We start from the raw sequence: 27,754 nt of genomic DNA, 5'->3' as shown, positions 1-27,754 counted from the left end.
ACAGAAATGGATTATACATATTTATGTAAATCTAAATTTCAGCTGATAATGAAACATGAAGATTATTCTAAACAAAACCAGAATAAAGTACCTGAACTGGGGGACGATACCATTATTTGCCTTCTGTCTACATATGGCTTCACTTATATAATAACTCAATATGATATCAGGAGGAGTTCATACTACAGAGAAAGAGGCAATCTAAAACATGTTGTACTGGCATTTGGGATGGAGGGTCAGGGTGCCATCAGTGGTGACAGATTAGTAATTCTTCTGATGCAAATTAGGACAACTGCATCTCTCATTGTCCACTCTGTACTGATTAATGGCAAGGTAGAGGACAACTGAGACTGAGAACACATCAACGTTTTCTGACAGAGCAGCCTTTGTTCCTTGCAAATAGCTACTCCACAAATGAGGGTGAAACTTTCACTAGAGCTGCTAGCTGAAGCTACTCCTTTAGGGAAAATCATTGGTGATTTGTTTTTATAACTAGTGTTTTCAGATATGAACCCATTATAGAATGGTCAAGTCACCAAAGCAAGCATGGCTGTATAATACGGTGGGAATGTTCCTCTGTATATACCACTCACATTCATGAAATTTCAATCTGGAACTGAATCTCTTTTGAGTACTGTGGAATGTTGACTAGCAAGCTGTGCCCCTGGGATAACTTTAAATGAACAGACATAGGTCTTCCCCCTTTTCTTCAGAAGGGCTTGGTATCAGAAACAGGTGGAATGAGTTTTTTTGATACAAAACTCACTTTGTGCCACTGCATTGGGAACAAGTACCACAGAAGATTATATCCGAAATCTAACTGCCAAGAGAAACAGACAGTGTGCCTACAGCAATGATCAATCTTGAGTTTTGCAAGTCCCTTTGATTACTTAAGATAGTCCATTAATCTCGCCACCTTTGGAGCAAATCAGGAAATCATAACCTTCCATTATATTTAGACTAAAAAAGGCATCTGAGATTAGTGATCGCAAACAGTTGACTGAACCTGCACTTCTTGACTTTCTGTAGTTCATAGTGTTTTCACTTGCCACATTGTGAAGCATAGAGACCTTGCTTCCCAGGGAACTCCAAGAACTCACCATCAGCAAGGCAGAGCACTCTGGGAACTTGTCCTAGGTGGCTGATAACATTCTGTCAAGTGAGGAATTGGGCTCTTTGTGGCTAAAATTAGATTAGAAACTCTTCAGGGAAAAGACAGGTTTCCTCTAAAGGGGAGACTGCAACGAGCTTCTCTGCCACTCTAAAACAATGATGAGAGGTGAATTAGGTAAGAGGCTAGAGAGAGAGATATATCATCACCTATCATCCCACTGCCTATGAGGAAAACAATGAATAATATTGGACAGTTAAGGTTTCAAGTAATTGAAAGTATCTATAATGTAACGAATAGACATCTGGCAACAGTATCCTGTTCCAGTTAGCACATCATTTTGGATAGCTGGAGTTCAGCTGACTGAGGTTGCACTATAAATGTATTATACAGATTTTCCAGTGTGCAGCTTCTTTAACCCTGGAGGCCTTTGAGATTCTTATATTAAATCCACTGCTTTGAAAGAAAAGAAAAAAAAAAAAAAGTGTAATGTAGTGAATCCAACCAACATATTAAATACATTAAAGCCTGAATCTTCCTGCCAAGCCTTCCTGATCCAGGAGGCAGAACGCATGGTTCTCTAAGATGTCTACAAATAGAACTTCTCTCACTAGACCTGAAAAAGCCAGCTGAACTGGCCAGCAAAAATGTAAAGCAGACATTAATCACAGCAGCTTGCACCTTCCCTCCACTTGCAAGTACCAGCAGGAAGAAGAATGCAGGGAGCACCAAAGACAACTGAGCCTGGACTGCTCTTACACACTTCCTGAATTAGCGCTGGCTCAGGGGCACTGTAACTAATTTGTCCCTATTAACTTTCCTATGTGATGCTTTTCAGACAAAAGCAACACACATGCAAAGCACTCATCCGATTGTTTTGACTGATGTTTTCTTTAATTGCATGGTATGGAAGCTAATTTTTCCCTCACCCCCTGAGGAAATAAAGGCAGCAAACACAACTTCAGAAGGACCATCACCAGGGTTTCAATCTGCCATCTTCAGTATTGAAATCTAAACATCCCCTGTTAGCTTCTGTTATGCATACTTACATACAAAAACTGATGCCCTCATAATATGACTTGCACATTTGGGAAATAAAACTAATGAACTCACCACACCTTTTCCCCTTAATATTTATTGTTAATGAATACATGCAATTGGAGTTATCATTGTTTCTGTCTGTCTGTTTCCTTCCTAGAGCAGAAAAACTTTTCCACTACACCACTCCTGTAGGAATTTCTCTTTTACAAGTTTCACAACAGTGATAACTCTTGTTAATTCACTTGGCTACCATTCTGGCAGTGACAAAATACCCAGTGTGATATATCAGCCTGTAACTTACTGCCTCTCTCTCATCAGTTTGTCAGAAATTTGAAGCACTTGAATACACGGAAATTAATAGAAGCAGACCTTCTTCACTTTCCAGTGTAATACAGAACACTTCCTATAAGCTCTGGAAGACTTGGAACTACCAGATTTTAAGATGTCATTATTATTATGTATTTTACAGATATCTGAAAAAATCCTGAAAGATTTCAGTAAGACATTTTCTATTTTAAGCAACCTACGAAACTTTAAAAAAAATTCTTTAAAGGATTTCCATGAGAGCTCTTCTTCTAGCTCAAAGGAAGCAAAACAAAGTTTCAAAGTGGGACAATGTATGGTTTTAACCTGTTAACATTCTCTTCAGAAATCACACATGCATACAGTACTTATAAGAAAGTTGTGCCATATTCATGCTGACAAAAATCCTTACATCACTTCATCGTGTTCTTGAGTAAACAGTAGATAAACATGTAGCTCAAATCTAGATGTAAATCAGTAATCATGTACATGCACACAGAATTTATTGGTAAACTACTTCAATCAGGACAACAGTAGTACCTTCTTTTTGCTGCAGTAAATCTGCCATTTCTTCTCTGGAGGGAGTGCAAACATAGCCTCTCTGTTCTTGTCTGTGAGATCCAATTCATCCTGGAGATTGCCAAAAAGAAAAACAGAAAAATAAACAGTCAACAGTTGCGTTCATAACTTCTAGTAGGTTGAGAGGCATCTGCACTAGGTATGTTGACCAGCCTTCAATCAAAAGGTAGACAACTTTGTAGCTCCCGAAGACTCCAAAGATTATTGGTTTCATATTTTTTACCTTGCTACTACAAGTTCTCTCCATCAGAGCAGAACCTATGAAGGGGGGCAGCCTGAACAACTCCCATGTCAAACTTCCATTACTAATGATTAGCCAAGGCTGGGAAAGACCACATGAAAGGTATGAACTGAAAAATTTAAAGCACTGGCTTACATGACACAGACACTCCGTAAGACTTTTAGAGAAAGGCTAAAAATTCAATACACCTTTTTCCTGGCCTGCAGTACCAGCTTGGTCTTCCACAGAAGGAGATGAGTGAAATCACTGTATCCTTCAAACAAAGTCACAAGACAGTTGTCTAGTGGCAGTAATGCCAATAGCAACTTACAAGTTGAAATCCTTCTCCATGTACTTGTCCTCTGAACCATACAGTCCCCAGCAAAAGACAAGAAGTGTTTGAGACGTATAGAACATATCTCCACACAGTGTCACATCAGGTTGAACAGACCAGCAAATTCAGTCTCTATTAAGACAAGCGAGTTCAGTGGAACACTTCTCGTTAGAGCCCAGTCAACCTAACATTTGTAAAATTAAGGGTAATGCTATGATCTGGAACTGACTCCGAACTCTGTCACAGGCTCCTTCTGGATACACCACTGAATACTCAAGCTTTGGTTTCTCTTCTCTAAAAAGTAAATAACGACAGACTCTCTTCCTATACAACATGTCCCTAAAATCAAAGCAGAAACTGCTACTTGCTCAGTGTTTATTCAGCACTGACCAGAACAAGGCTCCAATCACAGCTGCCAGTTTCAGGTGCTAACAGGAATTAAACAAATAAGAACGATTTTCACAGAAAGCAGCCTGCATGAGCAGGGGCAGATGAAGATGTCTAAACGAGAGTTTCAGCAATATGAAGACAAGCTTCCAATAATGTTTCAATAAATCACTTTTGACAGTTTTCTTTTTCCTATATATTTGAAAGTGTTTGGAGAAGTAAGTGTCCAGGGGTCCAATATCAAGATGACATTGCAGCACTAAGAATGCTGCACATGCAGATTCTGGCACCCACACTAATCTAGCACAAGCAGAGACAATACCTCTTTAACTCAGCCCAACAATGGCTCATTTGGAAAGCGTTCAGGGCTGGGAAACTTGTGAAAACAGTGAGCTAAATTGCACACTGAGCCTGGTAGCGGCTGCTGACAGATTTAAAAGTCCATAGAGATTTCAGCTGCAAAAAGGTACAAAAGAAATGCAAACAGTAACAAGGTGAGGTCAGTGCTAAGCAGCCCAAGGTAGAAGAAGCTGGAGGGTTTTCTTAAACAAGAAAAGGTTTAAAGACAGAAAAGAAAAAAAAAAAAAAAAAAAAACAAAATTTTAGCTGTGCAAAAAGAGTGCAAACCATGTGGAAATGTTTATGGTGAGTTTTCAAGCAAGGGGGCAGCCAAGTGAGGGAAGGAGTTTTATCCTTGCTACACAAAATTGGAAAGCTCAGGCCAGGATCACATTCCTGGGGAGAGAGAGAGGGAATCTACACGTAAGGTCTTAAGACAAGTGAAGGAATGCTATTGGAGGTCAAGCATGTGGGAGGGAAAGGAGGAGCAGACAGGGAATCAGAAATGTCAGGTTTGGAAGAATCACCAAAGAGGTCAAAATACACATCTGAAATGAGCTGCCTGGGCTCAGCTAAATTATTAGGAAAATTATTATTGTTTTATTGAACTGCTTAATGATCTTAGGCCTGGTCCTTTCCTGTCCCCACCCCCCCTTCCTTCTTTCTTTTAATAAAGAGTAACTAACTTGGCTTTCCAATCCATACTGCTCTTTCTGGACTCTGGTTGCAGATCAGACAAGCAGCAAAAGCTCTTCACAGAAACTGTGCACAAAACTGAACGATGATCTCAACCAATATAGTTCAAGACAACCATTTAATCAAAATAATGCTCCTATTGACTAAAACCACCCAGAGAGCAGGATGCTGACACTTAACAGCTTCTAGACACTGCCCTGGACACTGGCATAAAAAGCACTCTGCCTTCAATGGGGCCACAGGAATATGCAACCTCCAGTCACGTAATTTTGCATCCTGGTAACATGACATTCTTTTCAGGACAGAAGCCTAGAAAGGTAGTTTGAAAACATGGAAGATCCAGTGGGAACAAAGCACATCCACACCCTGCTTTATTGTTACTCAGAAGGGTAGATTAAGCCAGAAGAATTAGAAATCATTACATAAACTCAGGTAACATAGTAACAAGGAAACTGCTTCAGGGTTTCAGGCACAATGCGATCACCAGAGGCAGACCCAAACACATCTGACTGGAAAATAGCAGATAAAGGATGGATTACCTTTGCTTTTTAAACAGCTAGTGTTTGCCTTTGTTCGGAGGCAAAATGCTCCAAGTCATATGGGCAGGTAACAGGCATGAGTATTCAGTAGGGAAAGAGAATCTTCTCCAGAATGCAAAGCAGCAGTTAAGCTCTTCAACACCCTTTCCTGAAGTCAGACTGCTGTAAGTGTGCTCCTTCACTGGGAGGAAAAAAGGAATGGGAGGAACTGAAAAGGCCTACATGGCCCCCTCTACCTATATCATTGATCAAATCCTCCCCTGTAAATAACCAAGAAATCCCTGCAAAATACAAAAGGCATGAATGTTCTGGAATCCTCCAAATCATATTACCTCTCTCATTACACTCCCTTTCTAGAGAAGAGGATCAGAAGACCACCATGACTGCACAAGAACCCCCTGGATCTAGCTAAGAAAGAAGATGCCAGGTGGCCAAAAAGGCCAACAGCATCCTGGCTTGTATCAAGAATAGTGTGACCAGAAGGACTAGAGAAGTGATGGTGCCCCTGTAATCAGCACTGGTAAGGCCACACCTTGAATACTGTGTTCAGGGCAAGAAAGACATTTTGGTACTGTAGAGAGTTCAGAGAAGGGCGATGAAGCTGGTGAAGGCTCTGGAGCACAAGTCTGATGATGAGTGGTTGAGGGAGCTGAGACTGTTTAGCCTGAAGAAAAGGAGGCTGAGGGGAGACCTTATGGTTCTGTACAGCTACCTGAAAGGAGGTTGTAGCATGGAGGGTGTTGGTCTCTTCTCCCAAGTAGCAAGTGATAGGACACGAGGAAATAGCCTCAAGTTGCATCAGGGAAGGTTCAGATTGGACATTAGGAAAAAATTCTTCACAGAGAGGGTTGTGAATCATTGGAACAGGCTGCCCAGGGAAGCGGGAGAGTCATCATCCCTGGTGCCTTTAAAAGGCATAGAGATGAGGTTCTTAGGGACATGGTTTAGTGCTAGACTTAGGTTTCAGTTGGACTCAATGATCTTGATGGTCTTTTCCAACTGAAATGATTCTATGACTCCATGCTCCTGGATCAGGCAGATCTTTTTTCTATACTGACCAGCGATACTAACAGAAGGCACATACAGAAACTTGCTGCCTTGGAGTGAAGCAGGAGGAACAACAGAAAGAACAAATTTCAGAAGGGCAATTTGGCCTATGAATAGGTCATTCTGACCCAATGACAAACACAGATCTGTCAGTGCATAGAACTTCAGACCCTAGAGTTAGCTTAGTGACAGCAAGCAGCTATTGAAGGAGAAAGGACTTGCAAAGGTTGGCAGGAAAGGGGAAGAACTACAAACCCTGAATGCAGTCATCAAGGCTGGGGTTGCAGCCAAGCTAAAGAAGCCAATGTGACCAAATGCCCAGGGAGCAAATGTGAAGGGCAAGAAAATTGTTGGTCAGAACAAAAGGGGGGAAACACCCTCCTTCATCACCTATGCCAGTTTCCCAACAGCAATGTAGTAACTTCTATGCTTTGGATGAGTGGCTTGCCAGCATGACCCTGCACAATGTAACTCGGCCTCCTGGCTCCTAAAAATAGTTGAAATTGCAAGTGTTCTCATGAAACACAGATTAAAAAGACATTTGCCAGGCTGGCCTAAGGGAGATATAAGGAATATTAACTGGCGGTTCTTTACATTTCTCTCTTTTTTTTTTTTTTCTTTTTCTTTCTGAAAGACCAATATATTCAATTCACTTTTATGTGGCCTTTTTTATTTTTTTAATTTTTTTTTTACTTACAAAGATTTAATTTCAATGATAAAACATTTACAATTTACTGGAGCTGGATTGGAGTTTCAAATATTTCCAGTCCAGTTCTCAGGCCAAAAGGGAAGATGGCCTTCATTCAAAATGGCCACAACTCAATGAAATAAAAGACAGAAAGAAAGGGAACAAGAAGGAAGAATGGGTAGGAAACATAAACCCAGTATTTTGTGGGCTTTAAAACCACATTATGTGCCTTATTTTTGGGAACATTCATCAAAGTGTGAAAGCTGGATTTGATGCTGAGTAGCCATTAGCTCAATAATGATATCACTCAAAGGCCCATAAGAGCTGAATAGAAAAGCACTTATCACCTAGACTAGGCAGCACTTTTCTTAGTGACATGACATGAAATGAAATTAATATAGAGAAAAAGTAATATTTTGGGAATGTAGAAAAGCAGCTCACTTGGAGAGAGAGCCACTAAAGGAGAAGTGTTAACGCCTTTCAACATGCCTGCCCTCTAAACAAGAACCTTTAATGCCTACCAATGTCTCTGTACTGAAATGTGTATTGTATCTCCACCATTCAGTCATCTGTGGAAAGGTGTGACAGCCACAGGATAACTGCTTCTTCAGTAATCTACTTCACCTGGCTTCACAAGAACACTTATACAGTCCACAGGAATTTTGGAATTTAAATGGGGAAAACTGAAATAGTTTAAAAGGCAAACTTAGGAAGACATTCAAAGACACAATGAGACTTCCCAGTCTCAACATATCAATGCTGAAGCCACAGCAGGGGTAGGACGGTAACCTCAAGATGATATGTACACAGAGTACTAGGGCTTTAGAGCTCCAGCACCTCTTGGCTTCAAGTCAGAATGCTGGAGACCAAGGGCCCCAAACTTAGTTCTCTAGGGATATCTGGACACTGATGGGAGATTTCCTCTGCTCCAGTTTCTTATTCAACTTGTCCCAGTTCCACTGGCTGCCAGACTTCCTGGTCACCAGGAAGCTTCTCACTGACTTAAGATCAGACAGCTGCTTCATTTTGTAAAAGACAAAATATAACAACCCAAACCAACCACCCAGCTGTCAGAGGCTGATGAGGTTAGTTTTCCAGGTGTGATGTTGGTGGGTATTTTTGTGTGGGTTTTTTGTTTGTTCGGTGGTAGGGTTTTTTTGTTTTTTGTTTGTGGGGGTTTGTTTGTTTATTTTTTGTGGGATTGTTTTGTCTTCATAGAAATTAAATGAATTGTGAATAGTATTTCAAGAATGATGAAGTACAAAATCCTGACATATGTTTTGTTTAATTAATGTGGACATAAAACATTTTACCAGGAGAGAGAGATTTTGCTTATTTTTTTATGTATAGTTGGATATCTGTCTTGTTTCATCAATTTCTTATAATTTCAGTGACAGATAGTTGAGTTACACTTGGAATTTTTCTCTGTAGGCCACAGTCTCTCTTAGTCACACTGCTCTTGAAAGCACATCCTTTCTATGAGCATCCATCCCAGGCCTGTACTTCACATCTAACAGCTTTTTTTAATGATGTTAATGACACCTAAAAGCATATTCTCATTTAATTGTTGATTTCTGCTTACAAACATATTCAGGCAAATTATTAAAGAATGATTAAAGAATAAAATCCTTTTAAGATACCCAGAGGGAGAAGCTTTGGCATGAAATAAATCTTTATTGTACACCACACAATTCAACATTAAGATACAATACATTAGCAAAAATGCTTCTTCACTTCTGGAGTTCAGAGATGCTTATTTTGACTGTCCGGTTACACCTCTATTACAGTCTTCGGTTCTTTAGGAGCAGATCGGTATTCAAGCAAAAGGACAATCAGGTCTTGGCATCAACAGGTACCATGGGAACCAAATCTTCAGATGGTAAACTGACAAAGCTCCCTAGAAATGTTAAAGTTTATTCTCCCTTGTTCAACTCAAAATGGAAATTTAAGAACTTCCAGAACAGATGAGACTGGCAGTTACCTGACCCGTGACCAGGACCAAAAGCTTCAGAGGTCTGTTCAAAAACTGTGCAAGTATACAGCTATAGGCTTAAACTCTGTAGATGGTCAAACACTTCCAAATTCCCTCAAAAAAATGTCTGATTCTGTGAGGCAGGTGTGTTAATGTCCCTTTCAAGATTGTAATAGCATTGATATTTGCAAATAGGTTTTTTTTGTGCAGCCATAAAGTTTTTCTTTTGTTCAGTCACACCAGAATTATCCTTGATGGTTCTCTGTGAGTCATCCAATAGCGAACTAAACTGAGTAAGTAGGAATTATATGAGGATGCCTTTACTCATTCTATAAAACCTCCATGATTTGAAGACTTTTTATTTGAATAACTTGCTTGCATACTCACCTCAAAAATTCAGGTTCCAAGGATGCATCCATTTCTGCACTATAACCTTGCACTGTATGAGTTTTAGTTAAAGGCACTGCTCTTATCTTGATTCCTGTTCACATTCCCATTCCTTCTTTTTTTCCTTTCTCTTACATACACCTACTTTTTTCCCCCCTCTCTAATCATCTTCTCATTCCCCTTGACCCTTTTTTTCCTCTCATGCACAAATGCACTCTTCCTTATCCACCTCATTAATCATTCTCTTGGTCTCTTAGCAGCATCAAACCCACCCAAGCTACAAAATGAAGTATAATACACTGTTGCCAGTATAATGAATTCCCTGTACTGTATGATACCTGTTGCCTCAGGTTCCCTAAGGTCATTGATGTAGCTGTCTGTCACCACATCCTCAAAAGGGCCACATTCCAGTTCCACTTATGCTCCCAAGTGGCATAGCACAGCTCACAACCTTATGCCCTGGATAAGTTTATTTAAATCTTGTACAAAGTAAACAGTAATTATGACACACCATGGGATCACATCCAGGCCCCAGTTCAATCACTTTGAGGGAATAGTTGATGGTGGGTTGATTAATGTTGAAGTATAGCTCAAGCTGACATAAGATGAATGGCACTGACATGTCTGGGACTGCAGAGGAAGAGGAAGCAGCAGAAAGAAATCAGGGAGGAGGTGGTCAGCATCACACTACAAAAGCCTTTGCAATAGAGAAACCAATTTAGCATAACTACTAAAGCTTTAACAAGTGAATTGAGTAGGAGCACATTGCTAACATGTGACTTATGTTGCCTGAAAGCTACACTTTTACATTAATAGTCCCAGTAACCTTTATTTTTCAGTTCAAGCTGCCTATGCCAGGTTTTGTTGGTAAATAACAAACAGGTTAGTCTGGTGGCTCACTTTTGAGCTACACCTCTGCCCACCAGTCAGGGAGGACCAGAGACACACTTATCACAGATCCAGAGGCAGCTGTTCAAAAAGCTGCTTCAGAGGTAACTGCAGTGAGCGAATTAAATAATAAATAATAATAATAAGTCATCAGTCTGCTTCTGATCTTAGTCACTTTGCAAAGAGCTTACGAATCCTTCAAGTAGAAGAGATAACCTTCCCTATTTAATCACTGATCCACCTCCAGGGGACAGTATAGGATTATTCCCCTACAGTTTTCCTTCCATTACTTTGTTCAGTCCAGCTCACCAGGCTGACATGTAAGAGGCAGCCTGCTGGAAGAGTGCACATTTCCAATACTGAGAAGGTCGATAAGGCATTCTGAAAGACTGCCTGAACTGCCAGCAAACTAGGTTCATTTGACTGCACAAACTGCCTACACTCATGTAAAAACTGAAGCAACAAGCAGTGAAAAAGAAGTACCACTCAGCAAAGGTCCCTAAAAAAGAAACATTTCACAGGCTTTACCTAATATTCAACTGCAAACACTGGAGTATGATTGAGGCAGGCATTGAGAAGAGTGAAACAGAGCCTCCTTCTCTAGAAAATGACCAGTTCCCATCCCTGCCGTCTCAGGGCTGTGCCTGGCACAACTGCAAGGCTGTACCCACAACAGAACATCATGGCAGATGCTCTTTCAACAGGCAGCAGCACTACTACTGACACAGCTAATACATCTGCAGGTGCAGCACACTGGTTAAAAGTTCCCACTTGGGCACCTGATATATATCCTGAGCCCATTGATAACACTTAAAGAAAAAGCAAAACAACCGCCAAAACAAACCCTTCCCTCCTCTCAAGTTCTTCCATCGCATCCTAACCCTTGGAATTACAAGCAGTCTTTGTAAAGCACGCAGAAACAACACACCAGATGAGGCTAGGGAGTAACATTTTGATCAGTTTCCCAATTGATAAGAATTAGGTGGGTCACGACACATTTGCATGCATATAGCATGCATATGTGCAGATATGTAGGCCACTCACACCTTACTATATACATAACACATCACATAACATCTGCCCATATCTACAATGTTTTATCATTAAATTTGTGTATAGTGAAACCACTGTGCACACATGAACTAATCATACCACTTGCTGGCATGGGAAGCAATGTTTACATTTCAGCTACTGCAACAGATCTGACTGTAAAGCAGGAAAAACAGACAAAGAAAAGGTTGTGATTCCCATTCTACTTCTTTACCTTCTTGCCTTTTCAAAAACTTGCAGCTTTAAAACCCCTTCAGTACTAGGAGCCCAAATCTCTTGATTCTCAGTCATAACAGTACAAGACAGAAAGCACCTGATGTTTACATACTGGAAGATGTGTTTCTCTCCTACCCTGCCAACACAGAAGTTACTCGTTCTTAAGACTCAGAAACAGAGTAAGCCTTTCATCCATCAAGATCACTGCTTTTTGGTTGAGACTTTTATCTCACAGAAAGTCAGTTAACATCCCCTCCCCTCACCCCCAAACCTACCCCCGACTATACTGCTTCCTTTTTTCCTCCTTAATCATTAGTTAATTGCTTCCTGGAGAAGAACTAAATCCTGTCTCTCTCCTGTTCCTCAAAGCTCTCTGTGACTTGACAGCACACAAGTACATAGAATCAGCAAGGCCTTTTGTGACAGTGCCCTTTCACAGGCCACTAGAAGCAGCATCTGCTGTTCATTTTATGCCCTTCGCAGGCAAACTGTGAATTAGACAACAATCTACTGGGCCAAATAAAAAGAGAAAGGATGAGGAAAAACAGTACCTGTTTATGGAATAATACACACAGATGTTAAGAGAGAGAGAGAAAGAAAGAGAGAGAGAAAGATAAAAAGAAAAAGAGCGATATTGAGACCTAGATATGCATTCTCATATGCAGAGCTATAATACCAGTAGAGCAAGAGGGATGTTGCATGCATATGAGTGGGCATATGAGGACAATAATGCAAACAGCTGACTATCATCACTGCTTTTTCTGTTAAGGTGGGCTGCATGTCCCTAACAGTGAATTGGAATAAGCCCAGTGAGAGGGATGGGGATGAAAACTGAATAGTCAGGCTCATGTCTAATCTAAATCCCTGCTGCTGCAATTTAAGCCTATTACTTCCGGCCCTATCAACCACAGACATGGTGAGTAGATTTTTTTCCTTCCTCTTGATAACAGTTTTCAAGGCTATTAAAGGCTGTTGTAATGTCCCTCTTCAGTCATCTTTCTTGAGGCTAAACAAGCCCAGCTCTTTCAGTCTTTCTTAGAGGTCATACCCTCTAAACCTCTTATTCCTCTTCTAATTGACCTCCAGGCTCTCCCCACTCAAGGTACATCTTTCTTGAAGTGCACTGTTCAAAAGTGGGGACATTATGTCAGCTGAGACTTCACCAATGCTGATTGTAAATATTACTTCATGCATCTTCCAGACCACATTCCTGGTTACATATTCCATGACGACTTCTTTTTAAATTGAAAAAATCCTCAAAACCTGCATAACTTATGTTCACACATGCTTCACTATAATCCCTTGTTTCTCCTCTGAAGACGTGTACCTGTCTGTCTGCTTCCCATCCTGAATCATCAGACTTGCTTCTAAAAAGAGCATGTTTTAACTGTCCCCATTGAATCCCATCATTTTTCACACATATTCTCAACCTTCTTTTAAGCTTATCTTTTAACATATTCAGTGTTTACAGTCTAGTAACAAAGTTAATAGGTATGCTCTCTGTTCCACTATTCAGTCAATTAAATGGAAACACCTAACAGAACTGAAGCCATTAAAACTCTGCTTGATACATCTTTTCACTGTGACAAGTTTCAGGTCTTCTAGGGCGAGTACCACACGTACCTCCACTTTCTGATTATACATAGCACATCAGATACCTCCCTCAAACAAAGCTTCTATTATAACAATATGTAATACTAAATAAGAATAAAATCTGCGAATTTCCCACCACTGATTTCCTTTCCTTCTCCTCCCCTCATTTCCCCCTCCTTCCCCTGCTCTGTGCTAAGGTTTGTTTTTCATGCCAAGGTCCTTTAAATGAGACCCTGCATAGGAAGGTAGGCCTGGGAAAGGTTATTAGGAAACTGCCGTCTAAACTGCTACCTTTCCTGCTTCCCCACCCTCTCCCTCCCTACAAAGCCTCCTCTGTTCTGTTTTAATACTAATGAGTTCAGAGGAGGTTCCTAGGCTGGAGCAATTCTCAGCTTGGACTGTGCCAAAGCACACAGGCACACACCTCTCTGATCGCTTCCTGCCCAAACACAGTCCTGCTGGCTCAGCCCTCAAAACCTGGGCTTGGAATTGCTGCTGCAGCCCAGTGCCAAAGGCAGGTTGAATTGCCAGGGGTGTTGGTGCTACCTACTCCTCTCCTCCCAGCTTATCCTCTTGTGTGCATCCTATTTGCCATATGCCCCCATGGAGGAAAACAAGAGTAAGTCAGAGCTTGGCTGACCTTTAAATCTCTGATAAAATATTCCGTAAAGGGGCAGGAGGAACTGTGAGGTCAGTTGAGAATTTTATGGCCAAAGTTAACTTCTTACTGAGCTCTGGTTGTGCAGCTCAGACACATATGCTCAAACTTATATGCAGGGTAAACCTCAAAGGAACTCAAATAAATAATCATTTCTGGCATGAGTTCAGGTTTACACAGGTAGAAGTGAAACAAAAGCTGGCTTTATTTTTTCTCTTGCTCTCTGTATTATTACTGCAGACTTAGAAGTGCAAACCAGAGACCAGAATGTCTATAACTCCATTAAACTGAATGGACTTTACTCTGAGTTTACACCAGTGTAAAATATTAATCAAATCAGTTGTTTTAAATTGTAACACAGACTAAAACTCTCTGCTAAGCAGCCTATAACACACCTAATCCTACAGTCTACAGCACAGATTTCAGATGCAGAATAGACTGAACAGTCTATTGGTCTCCTTTTCACTACTTGTTGACTTCAATATTATGGAGATGATCTGTAATTACTACTAATCGGTCCAGAACAGCTAGAAGAACACCCACATGTGAGGCTTCTGTCATCTCCTCTGGGGTGAGGTGGAGGGCAATTCCACAATATGCTTCACTCACACAAACCAACTATTTCCATAGTCAAACACTTAATTGAAGGCAGGACAGTATATTTGGTTATTCACTCACACCCTATTCTGTCTCATTGCTCAAATATTCTGATAATCAGAACAGCAACTACTGCACTGACATCACTGGTCTTAAGAAAACACCAATCAAGCTGTTTTTCTCTAAATATTTCTAAAAAGGCAATTATCAGAAACTTTCACAAAATACAGAAAAAAAGGAATAAGAGAAGGATGAGCACTTGTCTTGTAGAACGAACTTCTCTCCTAACACCAAATCACAATTGCATTTACTATCTTGTTAAGCATTTGTAATGTAGAAGCCAGCAACTTTACACAGACTGACAAATTCATCCAGCTGTTGCTTTCTATACAAGACGTAATCCTGAAACACAGTCACTAAAGCAATCCCAATGGATTTTCCATGACTCAGGGATCTCCCTGGACACCTTCCAAACTGGGAAACTGCAATGTTTTCCCCTTGTAATTTCCTTTGGAGAAGTTATTCTTCAAACCTCCACCACCTAGTAAACCATTGCAAAACCTTGTTGTGCACACTGCTAAACTCTTTTCAAAAGGTGTTTGTGTTATTATTCTGGGCAGCCTTTCCTTTTATGTGGTCAATAAACGATGGGAAACTGCAAAGTGAAAAGACGCCCTTCAGTGTTTTTAACATAGAAGTGCCTAGAATGTACAGATGTTGACCAGGGCCCTTTTGTGTACAGCACTGGGTCCACATGTGAAAGAGAGTCACATAGGAAGGCTATGGAGCCTTGTATCAGATTCTCCCTAAAAAAAGAACAAGCAGATAAGAGCAGAGCAATGATTATGACAGTGGGCAGTAGTAGAGATTTCCTCCCAAGATTTTCAAATACAATACATTTAGCCACTGGCAGACTCCTGTACTACCTAAAACCTCTGTGTGCTACATCTTTGTAGCACCTTTTAAGTCTGACTACAATTCTGTATTAAAACTTGTTTAAGGAGCATTATTATTCCCTGTTTCACACTAGGGAAACAAACTCACAAATGTGTGAAATAAGTTGTATAAGCTTGCAGAGGTATCTAGGAAAAAGACTTAATGTTCTTCAAATGTTTTGCATACAGACTTTTTCATTTACAAAAAATTAGGTACCTAGCATTCAAAGTTCTTTGTCAGCAGTGTTCCATTGCCATGTGGAAGGCATCTGTCTGTACTTCCTCCAGACAAAACACATCAAAGAGCAGCTGTGGAGGCAGCCCAGTGTGATGAGTGACAGAACAAGCATCTTCTGACACTTGCCTTCCATGTGCTGTGCCCATCCGGTGCAGAAGGGCCACCACTCCTGTATATAGTGACACCAAAATCTCCCCTTTACGCAGTATGAAGGAAAGTGCCAGAAAACGGCTGAACTGAAAACCTTGTACCCTCAAAAGGTGCTACTCCATCCACCCAGCCTCACCTGGGGCACCTTGTGTTCCCCACTTCTTGTAGATCAGGCAAATGACAAAAAGAGAGCACTTCTATCCAATACTGGAAGAGCCATCCCAGATTACCTTACCAAGTTTTCTGAATGATAAACAAACTTGAGCACTATTGGAAGACACAACCCACCTATAGAAGGTCACAGAGGTACAACATAATTATAAATCCTTTTCCCCCCACTCTTTTTCAGGCTACAGGATACACTATCTGAGCAATGAGTATATCTGATCTAAATTGCTACCAGATGAGCAAATACAGAAACTAATTTGAGTCAACATATTTAACAGCTGATCCTTCATTATTATATACCTACTTCTCCACTCAGTTATCTTGTTTTGTTAATAGTTCCTCCTAAGCCTCAACTATACTCTGTCTCCATAGGGTAACTCTTATCCTGCAAAACACTTGCATTCCATCCGCTTTCACAGCCTTTCTTCCTCACTGGAAAATTTCACTGCTCCCCCACCTTCAGGTGGCTACTTTTACATTGCTATTTTGTTATAAATTTTATAAGGTCTTCTTCATCACAGGGATCTGGCTCCCTCTTTCTTGCTTAAATTAGGCTAAATGACAAACCATACCTCATACATCATCTCAGATCTGGCCCTTCTTCTATGAGCTGCAGAAGAAACAGACATTTGTCATTCAACCTTCCTTCATCAATATGCAAGCTCTTTCTCTCTGAAGGTACAGCCAAAAGATCATCTTGGCCTAAAATTCATCCTGTGTCAGCCTCATCTTTGCAACCTGCCTTTGCTCTCCCTTCAGCAGCACAGTTACTTCATTTGTTGTGAATTTTTCTTCAATGCTTTGGAAAATATTGTCCCCCTTATCACAATCTCCCATCCAGTTACAGTCTGGCCATCATGCTTTTTGCACAATGTAGTACTTTCCTCTGCTATTTCTCTCAGATGCATCACCAGGTGGCACCTTCCCATCCCAAATGACTTTTCTGACCCGATTCATAACCTCTCCCCTCAGCAGACCAAATCAAGGTCCAAATATCCTCTCTAGAAGGTGAGGAATAAGTTCTTAATAGATTTGTAAGTCATCTAACACAGCTCTGAATAACATAAGACATTAATAAAGAGAAGTAAAGAAAGAAACTGCAGAAGGGGAGGAATTATACTCAGAGGAGCCACTTCAAATTCATGGGGCAACAGGACATCCTCATACTGCTGTTGCTGGCTCTGTTTCTAGTGGAGAGGGCAGAGTCTGTTACTCTAAGTCAGCAGGCATCAAGGAGGCAAGAACTATATGATAAAGCTGGTTCAGCTGTAGGATGAAAGTAGGAAAAGTTCTACTTGGTATCCATCCAAGTGGAAGAGACCCAGAAAGTCAAAATAAAGATAAATTAATTTGATCCCTCCAACTAGCAACTATGACTTGTACTGTCAATATCATCTTAGTGTTTTGTCAGTTCATTATAGCCATAACGGAACATGAAATTCAAATACCAATGATGTCTTACTAAGGGAAAAAGCTAGAATAGAGCTTTACCTTTTTTTTTTTCTTTTTATGTAATGCTGTATAACACTTTCAGCTATGCCAAAACAATACAGTATTATTAGTCAACTGATCACGTATTAGAAACCTGTGGACACAAGATCTCTGAACAGTAAGCATATCCTCCCTATCAGTAGCTTAGGAGAGAGGATATCGTGACAGCTTCCAAGCATTCAAGTAGACGGAACAACCAAGACTGACATCTTAGCACATCCATTCTCTAGTGGTGGGATCTGTTCCTTCCCCTCTTTTTGTATCCCAAGCTACTGTGCTTACAAACTCCAGTAATTTCCCTTTTATGCCCTAGAGGGACTATACACATTTCCTCAGGGAACATCAAGATTACCCTGTTAAAAACATGTAGTACAGTAATCAGGTCTTTCTAATGTGTTTCATGTATACTGCAAGTAAATCATACTCAGAATACACTCAGACATTCCCAGCAGATATTCCAACCACAGCCACAACCTTCCCCACCTTTCAGAAGGCCAGTCAGAATGCTCTGTTTGGGATATTCAGAAGCCAACAATCACCACAGACACAAAACACTACGCAGGCCAAATTTCAGGCAATGCAGAATGATATAATTCCACTGCTGTCTTCAGTGGAACTGAACTACTTTACATAAGAACTATTTGTCCATAACTTTTATAATAAAACAAGAAGATCTACAAAACATTGTCACCCTGCACAAAAGTTTTTTAACTACACGGGTACTTTGGTAACACCTCCAGCTTCTTCACACTCAAAATCTGGCATGTAATCCTGAATCTGGATTTACAGTTGTTTACACAGCCTTATTAATTCTCAGACATAGAGTGTGAGACCTGGCTCATATCTCCTGTTCCTCTCACAGCATCTGGGTCTCACACATTTGCAGCACAGTGACTGCTGCTTCTTACACAGCTGGTCAGGGAGCTGAGAACTGCTAACCAGCTGCACCTACTGGAAGGGAGCCAAGAGAGAGAAAGTGCTGGTGCTACACTCAGTACCACAAGCCTGTCCCTACCACTGGACTCCATATATAGGTGTTTGAAGGGGGAAGCCATGTCTGCCACAAAGCCTAAAATGGAATACCTCTTATGTTTTGGGACTTGAGTAACTATAGAAAACTGTTTGTAGTGATATGTGCATTAAAATCAGGGATACGTACACACATATTGCACAAGGGACACAAGTAAAGCAGACTTGACATTATGAAAAATCTCTCTTTGAAGAGCAGGGAGAAAAAGAAAAAAGGTATCCTGGATACAGACAATTAAAAAGAAAAAAGATATCCTGGGTATGTACAACTTCGAACTGAAGAACCATTCTGGACATGAAGGAACATTGGTGCATAACCAGACAGACATGATACCATGAAGAGCTCTTGCCTCCCAAGCCTCAGCCCCTTAATTGCTTCTGAAATCTTAAATCACCCAGTACTTTTGCCATTATTATAATAGAAGACAAGTGCATCTGAGTGCAGGAAAAATTTTAGTCTGACAACTATTAACTAACCCAAGAGAAAGTTTTTGTGGCCTGGCCCCCATCAGTGAAGAAACCAATCTGCTACCTCAAAGCTTCGCTTTTTTTCTGCCTTAAGAGACAGCGTCTTCTACTCAGATAGTGATGTTAAGCCTTCTTTCTGGATATGAGCCTCTGTGTCATGAAAAATCCAGCTTGGTTTCATCATCAGTAATTTCTTACAGCCTCCACCAGTGCATTCTCATTAATTGCAAAAAAGGAAGCAATAATTGGGGACCCTCCACTGTGCCAAGGCCAGCAAAGCCTCCTAGTTTGCTGGAGTCAGAGCTCATCATATGCAAATAAAAATGAAGGACCACTCCAGATCTTGATTGCATTTGGCACTACACAACCTTCCTGGCTGATCATGTACAGTCATTCATTACAGAAAAGCACAGAGGGGATGGGCACAAGGAATAAAAGAACTTCCTCTTATGGGTAAAACAGCATAGAGGCACTTTTAAATTATGGTTGTGGAGAAATTTGCATTGATCGACAACTCAAAGTCACAAGCCTGTCAGAGATGTAGTCTGAAGCTATGATTTTCAGGCAGTGCAAGTGACAGAGAAATTAAATCTCTTTATTCAAAAGAATCCAACAAGAGGATAGAATGACTCAGAAGACTGACAATTTGAAACAAAAACACTAAAAATCTTGGTAACGTGTAAATTTAAATGTTATTGAATAGTCTTATCAATACACACATTTAGGGTTTGAAGTAAGGACCTAAAATGCTTACCTTTCTAAGCCATAAGCTTTCAGTGAAAAACTAAGGACTAAATGAGTTTCAGACATGGAGGATACTTTTCTGGGAAGGTGGTGCTCTGCACTGGGAGCCAAGTGACAGAACAGGCAACTCTGTATATCTGTTCCCCAGAAGTGTTATAAGGGAGCTGGGGAAGAAATAGACAACTTTGTTCTCCAGGCCCATCAACAAACAAGAGAAACACAGCTGGTGCCCTCTTGTGCCTACATACATTGACATAATATTGTCTCTTCACATGAAAGCCCACAATAGAGGCATTTCTTCTACTTTTTACCCCATAAATACTCTTGCAGGTTGCAGAGCCAAAGAGGGGCCTCACGAACACTGCCACAGTTAGGACTTGGCAACCTTCAGTGGGACTGATGATATATAGGTGTACTTATTCAATGTGGTAAAGCCTAGTTTTCATCTGAGGTTTATGTTGTATCCATTACATTAAATGGCCTGCAAGGGAGAACTAAGCATGAAGGAAACTTGTTACTTCCAAGTCAGCTGTTTGCAGTGAGAGCTGCTACTACAGTTATTTAAGTTTGGATCTTATGTCCCTGTGGCTCTTGATGAAAGCATGTTATCCAGGGCATGCAAAATTGATGCTTTCCTCAGAAATTGTTTTGCTTCCTCTGATGAAATAAATAAATTAATTCTCAGATAATCCCATGCAATATCTTAACCTCTTACAACACAAAACTCCTTTTTCCTCCTTTTCTCCTCAACTTTCTCTCCTCCAGGGAGACTATAATCACTGAATTTTATTCTCTGTGAGGGTAGAAAGGGATCAGCTAAATTAGCAGAAAAAACAAGTGAGATCCATGTGGTGGGTGAGGACAGAGAGAAAAGAGCAAGAGCAGAAAGTAGAGTAAAGCAACAAACATCTTACTCTAGATATCCTCCTAGCTCAGGTGGCATGAGACATTCGAAGTTCTATTCACAGTTACAGAAATTATCAGAGTATACTGAGTTACCAAGCTGCTGCCCCTGCTGCTTGGACTCTCCTGTCACATCTCCTCATATTTTTCACCTTCATGGATGTTCTTCTGTACAGCTCTTATTCCAAGGAGGCTGAAGAAAAAGGGATTAACACAATCCCCAGTTGATCTCTTCAGTTTACTGTCATGGTCACTGCCATTCCTTCCAGCTAGATTCCTGGCCTGGCCCACCTTTAATTCAGAAACTGAGCCACCTGTGATGCTGTGGAAGGCATTACTAAATATTATAGGATCAGAGTGTACAAGGTGAGAGATTAAGAGTAGAACGTAGGGTTATGCCAGGAAGGGACATAGTTCCATATTCTTGTGGTTGGTGTTACAGGGCACCATGGAGAGAAGCCAAGGTTAAGGTTTCTATAGTGGTTCCCAGCATATGCTGAACACACTGAAGATGCTTGATCCTGAGGGAAGGACAGAGCCCTTGATTAGGCACTTGGTTCCATTTTCATTTCATTGCACTCAGGCACTACCACAAGGGAAAATATGTTTTTAATTTCCAGTGGCCTCATAGTTCAGAAACACATAGCAGTTACATGTGCATCTTCTCTACAACAAACGTTGGGGTTTTGAAGTAGGGTCAGAAAACCAGATCTCTTCAGAGAGAGAGAGAGAGAGAGAAAGAAGAGTGTAAGTTGCCTCACCCAATCAGCAACCTACCTCCTTTCAGCTGCTTAAGAATGGTGGGAACTCATTTGGAGCTGTCATTTCAGTGGACAAGCAGAAGCATAAAGGCAAGCCACAAGAAATGCTGGATAATTCTGAAGTTTTCAAATACAGACATTTCATAAATATTTATGCTGCTCCTCAATTGTAATTAATGTAGCTTAATAGGTGTTTTTGGTGGCATAAAGTCTGAAGCTTTGTTCTGGGAAAGCCTGGGAGGGTGGTAAATAGTAATATGGATAAAAAGCTTTTGTGAATCTAAAAAGTCAACAAAGAAAAGGCTAAAAAAGAAACAGGTTCAAATGCAATGTAAGAGAAACCAACCATGATGGAAGAATCCAGTCAACATCCCACCTGAGATAAATACCAGAATGCTTCAAAAGCAGCCAAGACTAAAGTGGGAGAACAGTAAGCATTTCTTATTTTTTTTCCCAGTCTAAGAATCTAAGGTGTTGCAAGTAACTAAGACAAGAATAACATCATACAAGAGTGGAGGCTGTAATAATATGCTCAAGTTAGAAAACAGCAGCTCAAAAGACAACTCCACTTCTTCTCCATGGACCTTCCACCCTTAAAATAGACAACCCTGAACTCTACCTTCTTAAATAACATGACTATCTCGACAGAGCCACTAACAAAAGAAATTTTAAAAAGAAAAAAAAAAAAAAAAAGAGAAATGACAAAAACACAAGCTCTTTCCTTTGTGCTAGCAGTTTTCACATTTTTTCTTCTTTCCCAGAATTGCCAGCATTTAAGTTACTCGCAACAGTTTTAATTCATATCTGGGATCACGTTGCTGGTGTAAGAGATATCTAGATGACAAAATCTTTAGTGCCCTTAACCAACAAGAGTCCAGGACTCTAATACTGAGCAAAAGGAATCAGAATCCACTGTGACAAGAACACACTGCTGCTAACAAATATGAATGAGGACATGGAGAAGCTGTTTCATGAAAAAAAATGATTTCCCCTTTCCTTGCAATAGTTCTTCCAGATTCTTCTGCAGTTCCTGTTCAGTCAATAAATCTGTACAAGGAAAAACACATGTACTTAGCACAGCCATTTTTGCCAGCAGGCACAAAAACAGCTTGGCACCCGCCAACAGATCACCAACTGCAGCAGCACTTTACTACATGGTAGTATACACAGTGCCAGCTGAGAAGAGAGATTGAGGAAAAAAGCAGAAGTGATGCTGGCTAGAACAGCTTTGATGGTCAGGTAGGGCCAGTTTTACAATTTATGAGGTACAGGACCACTTCACACACCCTACTCTTTCAAGCTTCTCTTCCTTGCCTGTTCATGGAAGGAGAGACACTAAATCTGGCTGTTCTGCCCCCTTTCAGTGGGGTGCAAGAAAATGGACCTTTTAAGGGCAAAGCCTGTGGTCACAAGTGTTTTTGTTTGCTTTGTGTCTTATGCATCTATACTTCCGATAAGGACTTACCTGTACTGTTACTGCTACATTAGTCCCAAGGCAATCACTGCCAGCAGACAGCCTGAGAACTAGCACGTCTTCCGTCTTAGCCCAAATAAAGTCAGATCAAATCACCCTGACAGTAGACTTCCTTCAGACCCACTCTCTGCACATATTCCCAATGAAATAAGACTGAATTTGGCCCACATCAAGTAATCCTATCTGTTTTAATTTACTAATCGAGAAAACAAGGCCTAAACACAGCATCCAGCTTCAAGTAACACAAAGCCTGGGATCCATCCTAAAACTGTTTTTCTGGTTGACCAGCACTAAGAGCAGATGTTTCAGCTTGTCAAATCAGCATCAGCTTGTCATTTGACAACCACTGACTTGGTCAGAGTCCAGTTAGGCAGCTGCCATTATTCAGTTGGTTGGTCTGGATGCATCCCCCAAACAGAACAGCCCATACATGTATATTTGCCTCAGCCCAAAGTCTACCCGAGCAAGTTTGCAGGCTCTGAAGTGTACTGCAACTCCATCACAAATAAAGGATTCCAACATGTTCCTAATTCCTCCTGTTGAAAACTGGAAATCTCCAGTTTTACTTTTCATTATATTAATTTAAGGACCACAAGAACAAGAGAAGACATGGTTCTAACTCTCAAAGTGTCCATTTTTCTCAGAAAGGCAGGTAGAAATATACTGAATATTTATTGGACTGGAAAACTCATCACAAGGGAGGCTTTTCCAGCACAGCTAGGCTTAGTTCTTCTTGTCATTAACTCTTACATGGGAAAATGCCCCAGATTCTAGCTGCAACAAAGGGAAAAATAAGGCTTTTAAAAATTAATTCAAGCACACCAATGTTCCATTACACCCTTTGTAGAGCAGATGGCAAGATGAGGCTATACCCCCTGGGCCTGCTTCAGGGAGCTACCACAAATGCTCTTCTCACTACAGATCTCAGATGATGTTGGTGTCATCATTTCACTTGGGGATTTGGGTCAAAAGGCTTTACACTCAAATCTGTTTTTTATATAGTATAAGTGCACCCAGACTGGACCCCAATGGATAAGCAGCAGGGAGGCGAGTACACAGCACAGAGCCCTCCGAGGCACTTCCAGGTCGCTGATTTACACTAGTGCACTTACAGACTGAATCTTTCTAATCCAATTAAAATCTCAACTGAGCTGTCAATACAGATGTAGCCTGTTTTATTTTAGTGTCTCATAGAACATGCATTAATCCGGACCTGTGGACAAACTAGCCCTTCTAGGCAAATTCTGCACTTTGACAGCCAGGTTTCTAGCCCAGGTTCTCCCACTCCTAAAGCCCTTACTGCTCTCATGTTACCTGCCTGACCAGGAACTCCTATGGACATGCATCACCATCCTAGCTGAGTGCTTTATAAAAACAACCTTCTTAAAAGTAGCGCTTTTCTTTCCTAGCTCACTTTTCATGTAATGATAGCTAGGGTACTATCCTTAAATACAAGAACATGAACATGATCTATTCTAAGTTCAATGGCTTCATTTGTTTGAAATGTATATGCCAGTTACAGGCTGTCAACACATTTAATAAGTTATAGCACAGACCAACAACTCACAAACTTCTGGGGCCAAAAATTTTTTTACAGATCATCATGTATAGTTGTCATTAAGTTTAGCACTGAAAACACTATAAATCATACTGTTAAACAGACTTCCATAAGACATCTGTGAGCTGTTTTACCACAAGCACATGGAACACCAGTATTTGCCAGGCACAAAGCAAAAAGCTAAAAGCACCCTTACATACCACCGTAAGCTCTCAGACTCCTCACAGAAACGGATACTTTTCTCAGTAAGCAAAATCCCAGTAGCAACTAAAGCAGGTATTTCAATATGACACAAATGTAAACAAGTTCAAGTTTTAGCAAGCCAAGCTACGAAGCAAAGTACATCTGTTGGTGACATCTTTAGGAAGGCTGGATTTAATGCTTCAACAGATCTTGGTACTGGAGAGAGGTGAACTTTGACACAGTAATTAAACCTTTGCATGTGAAAAACAATACTTAAACAGCATCCAGGAATATACTGACAGCAGATTACAGGTTACACTCTTACTCGTGAGAGATACCTGTCACCAAGCAGAATTCTCAGTCAGTCAGTTGCACTTTCCAAAGAGTTCAAATAGTCTCACATAAAAGGAAAAATGACTCAAACATAGAATAAGATTTTGAGGGATATCTGTGTAAGAGGAGATTCCTCAACTTAGTCAGAAGCAAGTAGACCCTCTTCTGCTGCACTCTTTATTCTTCCTGAAACAGCTGCAAATCCTATTGACTCCTTCTTACACCACTGCCATAGAATACTGTAAATACTAAAAAATTGTCGTAGTGCTAGGGAAGATGGAAACAGTTAAAGGAAAATACCAATTTACTGTGTACAAAAAAAGCAATTTTGGCAGAGGAAGTCCTTGAGCTGAAGATTGTTAGAGGGCTGGAGAGTTTCCTAGAAAGGATCACCTATAGCCATATCTTATATTCTTCTCTAGGCATCTGCTTTGGACCCCCAACTATAGTTGCCTATTTGTTAATTTCCATTTGCATACCCAAAGTATGTGGTCATTTTCATTGTTGCAGTATTTTGAAGCATCAGTAACAGACAAGAACTTACTGAGCTAATGTTATAAGTGTAATATAGAAAGATTACTGGTAAATTCCTGTGATTCTGAGATCAAATATTTTCTATTATATTAATCATTTCAGTAACACCACTCAGGCATATATACACTTAAAGGTACCTCACTTTATATAACCTCCGATCTCAGAGTGGTAATGAGGCAGCTAATCATCTCCATCAAATGGGCATCACCTTTACAATGCAGATTGCAAAACATCACAGCCCTATGACCTCTGCCTGAGTTTCTGCATGCAGGCTGAACAAGAGGGCAAAGACAGCAAAATCGTTTGATGCCAGGCATGAATAGCAAGTGCCTGCTACTGAAATCCACATTTACCACAAAAGCAAACAACAAAGTTCATCTGGAATAACTGCTTCCCTTCCTGTTTACGTCTGTTACTGCAAAAGCACCTTTTCATGGTTCAAAGGCAGCTGGCTGATGAGACATAATTAGAATGGTCACCTGATTCTTATACCTCATCCACAGTGTATTACTGATCAACAGAACAATATAGTCTTTATTTTATACACCCACAAACTCAAAGGTTTCCCACTGTACTATACCATACAGAAAATTTTATCTCAAAGTTTTTAATAAGAAATTGACTGTTGGGAATTCATTCTCTAGAGAACTTACGGGATTCCTTCTAATATGCCCAATCCTATACCTAGAGGACTGCATAGCGCTGCCAGAAAGTTTTTTCCTTTCCCTAAGAAGTCCTTCAAGACTCTCCCTTTGACAAGAAGAGTTCATCCACTCCCCAAAAATTTTTCAGCAGAAACTTACCACGAGTTCAGAGAATCTGGCATTGAGCTCTTCTGCTGGTGGGATTGGGACAGAAAACTCAAGGAACTGGAGGGGGTTATTGTCCTTGAGGTTGATTTCAGGGAGGTCACTTCCCCCAAAGCAACAAAGAAACCCCAACGCATGACGATTCCTCTTCCGGGGGGCCATGGTCATGATGTATGATGCTATCTTCTGATCATGTTCTGCAAGAAAAAAAGTAAACAATCCAGACATTAAACTATAAACAAGACTCTGGATCTGTGCAACTCTCTGAAGGTACAGTGGTTATCACTAATGTAAGAGCTGAAAGAGGACAGAAGGCTCTGAGACACAAAGCAGGAAAATAAACACTCAGGCTACACAAGGTAGATTTATCAGTTATGCTCAGTAGTCAAGGTTGAGTGTACCATTGAATGCCAGTACTGGCCTTTCTCTCACTATTACAGTTAAGGAACCAAAGTATCAATAGCAAAAAACCCTATACTGGAGAATTTACACAGAAAAAAATGGAAGAAGCCTCCAAAGGTATCCCATTTGGTCAAAATAAAACAAACAATGGAACAATGAAGTAGACACCAATTTTCCACCACTCTGGATCTAGATGACCAAACACTCACTTATCCCTTTACGGCCAGGACTATGGCAGCAGGACCATTTTGTCTATCCCGTTTTCAAACACACATAACTAGCTTGGGCTGCTCCATGTATCCAGGGGAGGAACTGCACAGTGCTAATGCATGTGTTCAGGTTTACATTTGAGCTGCCAGATCCCATCTTGACAGGACCCAGGCTTGAGGAGCTTTGGTATCAGGACTGTAAAGGGAGGCAAAGGGAGGCCTGAAGGAGGGGCTGGGAAGTGACTGATTTCTCCACATAACACTGTTTGTGAGAGCCCATCCAAACAGGAAGCCTCCTGCCAGCAGTTTGAAAGGAGGGATCTGTGCAGTCCACAGAGAGCCACATATTTTGCCCTTTTAAGGGACTTATTGTTTGACAGCTCAGGGGCTTATTTGTGTCATATTTTTTAAGGACTTCACTTTTTCACTTAATCTGCAGAATAAGCTCTATCCTTAGAGAGTAAATAATTAAAGCCTGTTGGGAAGCCCAGCCCTTTGGGCAGGGGAGCAGGGAGGGAGGTGACAGGTGAACCCAACCACAGGATGCTGGATGCTATATCAACAGCAACACAGCTGAGCTTTGTCATCAGAGCAGCTGCTGCCCTAATGTGCCCTACACCACTTTGGTCTGTTTGCTTGCCAGAACAAGGCTGCTTTGAGCTCTCAGAGACTAAATATCTGTGCTAGGAAAAACACCTTTAGGTCAGTAGTTACATAGTG

The 27,754-nt window shown here is 40.7% G+C and overlaps 1 protein-coding gene across 2 annotated transcripts in view; it reads right to left on the bottom strand.

Moving 5' to 3' along the window:
* Window positions 1–26,615, bottom strand: part of DAAM2 (dishevelled associated activator of morphogenesis 2) — a gene marked incomplete at both ends in the record, with an annotated part of 118,760 nt that extends 92,145 nt beyond the window's left edge. Inside the window, 2 exons of one of the 2 annotated variants that reach the window (XM_080341335.1) lie at window positions 2,996–3,085; window positions 26,418–26,615. In XM_080341335.1, coding sequence (XP_080197461.1) covers window positions 2,996–3,085; window positions 26,418–26,591 — 264 coding nt within the window. The remainder of the gene's footprint in view (window positions 1–2,995; window positions 3,086–26,417) is intronic. The other variant, XM_080341334.1, reaches the window with a different exon arrangement.
* Window positions 26,616–27,754: the final 1,139 nt, after the last annotated feature.

This window comes from Nesoenas mayeri (genome assembly GCF_963082525.1).
Source record: "Nesoenas mayeri genome assembly, chromosome: 3".
NCBI classification, from domain to species: Eukaryota; Metazoa; Chordata; class Aves; order Columbiformes; family Columbidae; genus Nesoenas; species Nesoenas mayeri.
This window is presented reverse-complemented; position numbering and strand designations above follow the sequence as displayed.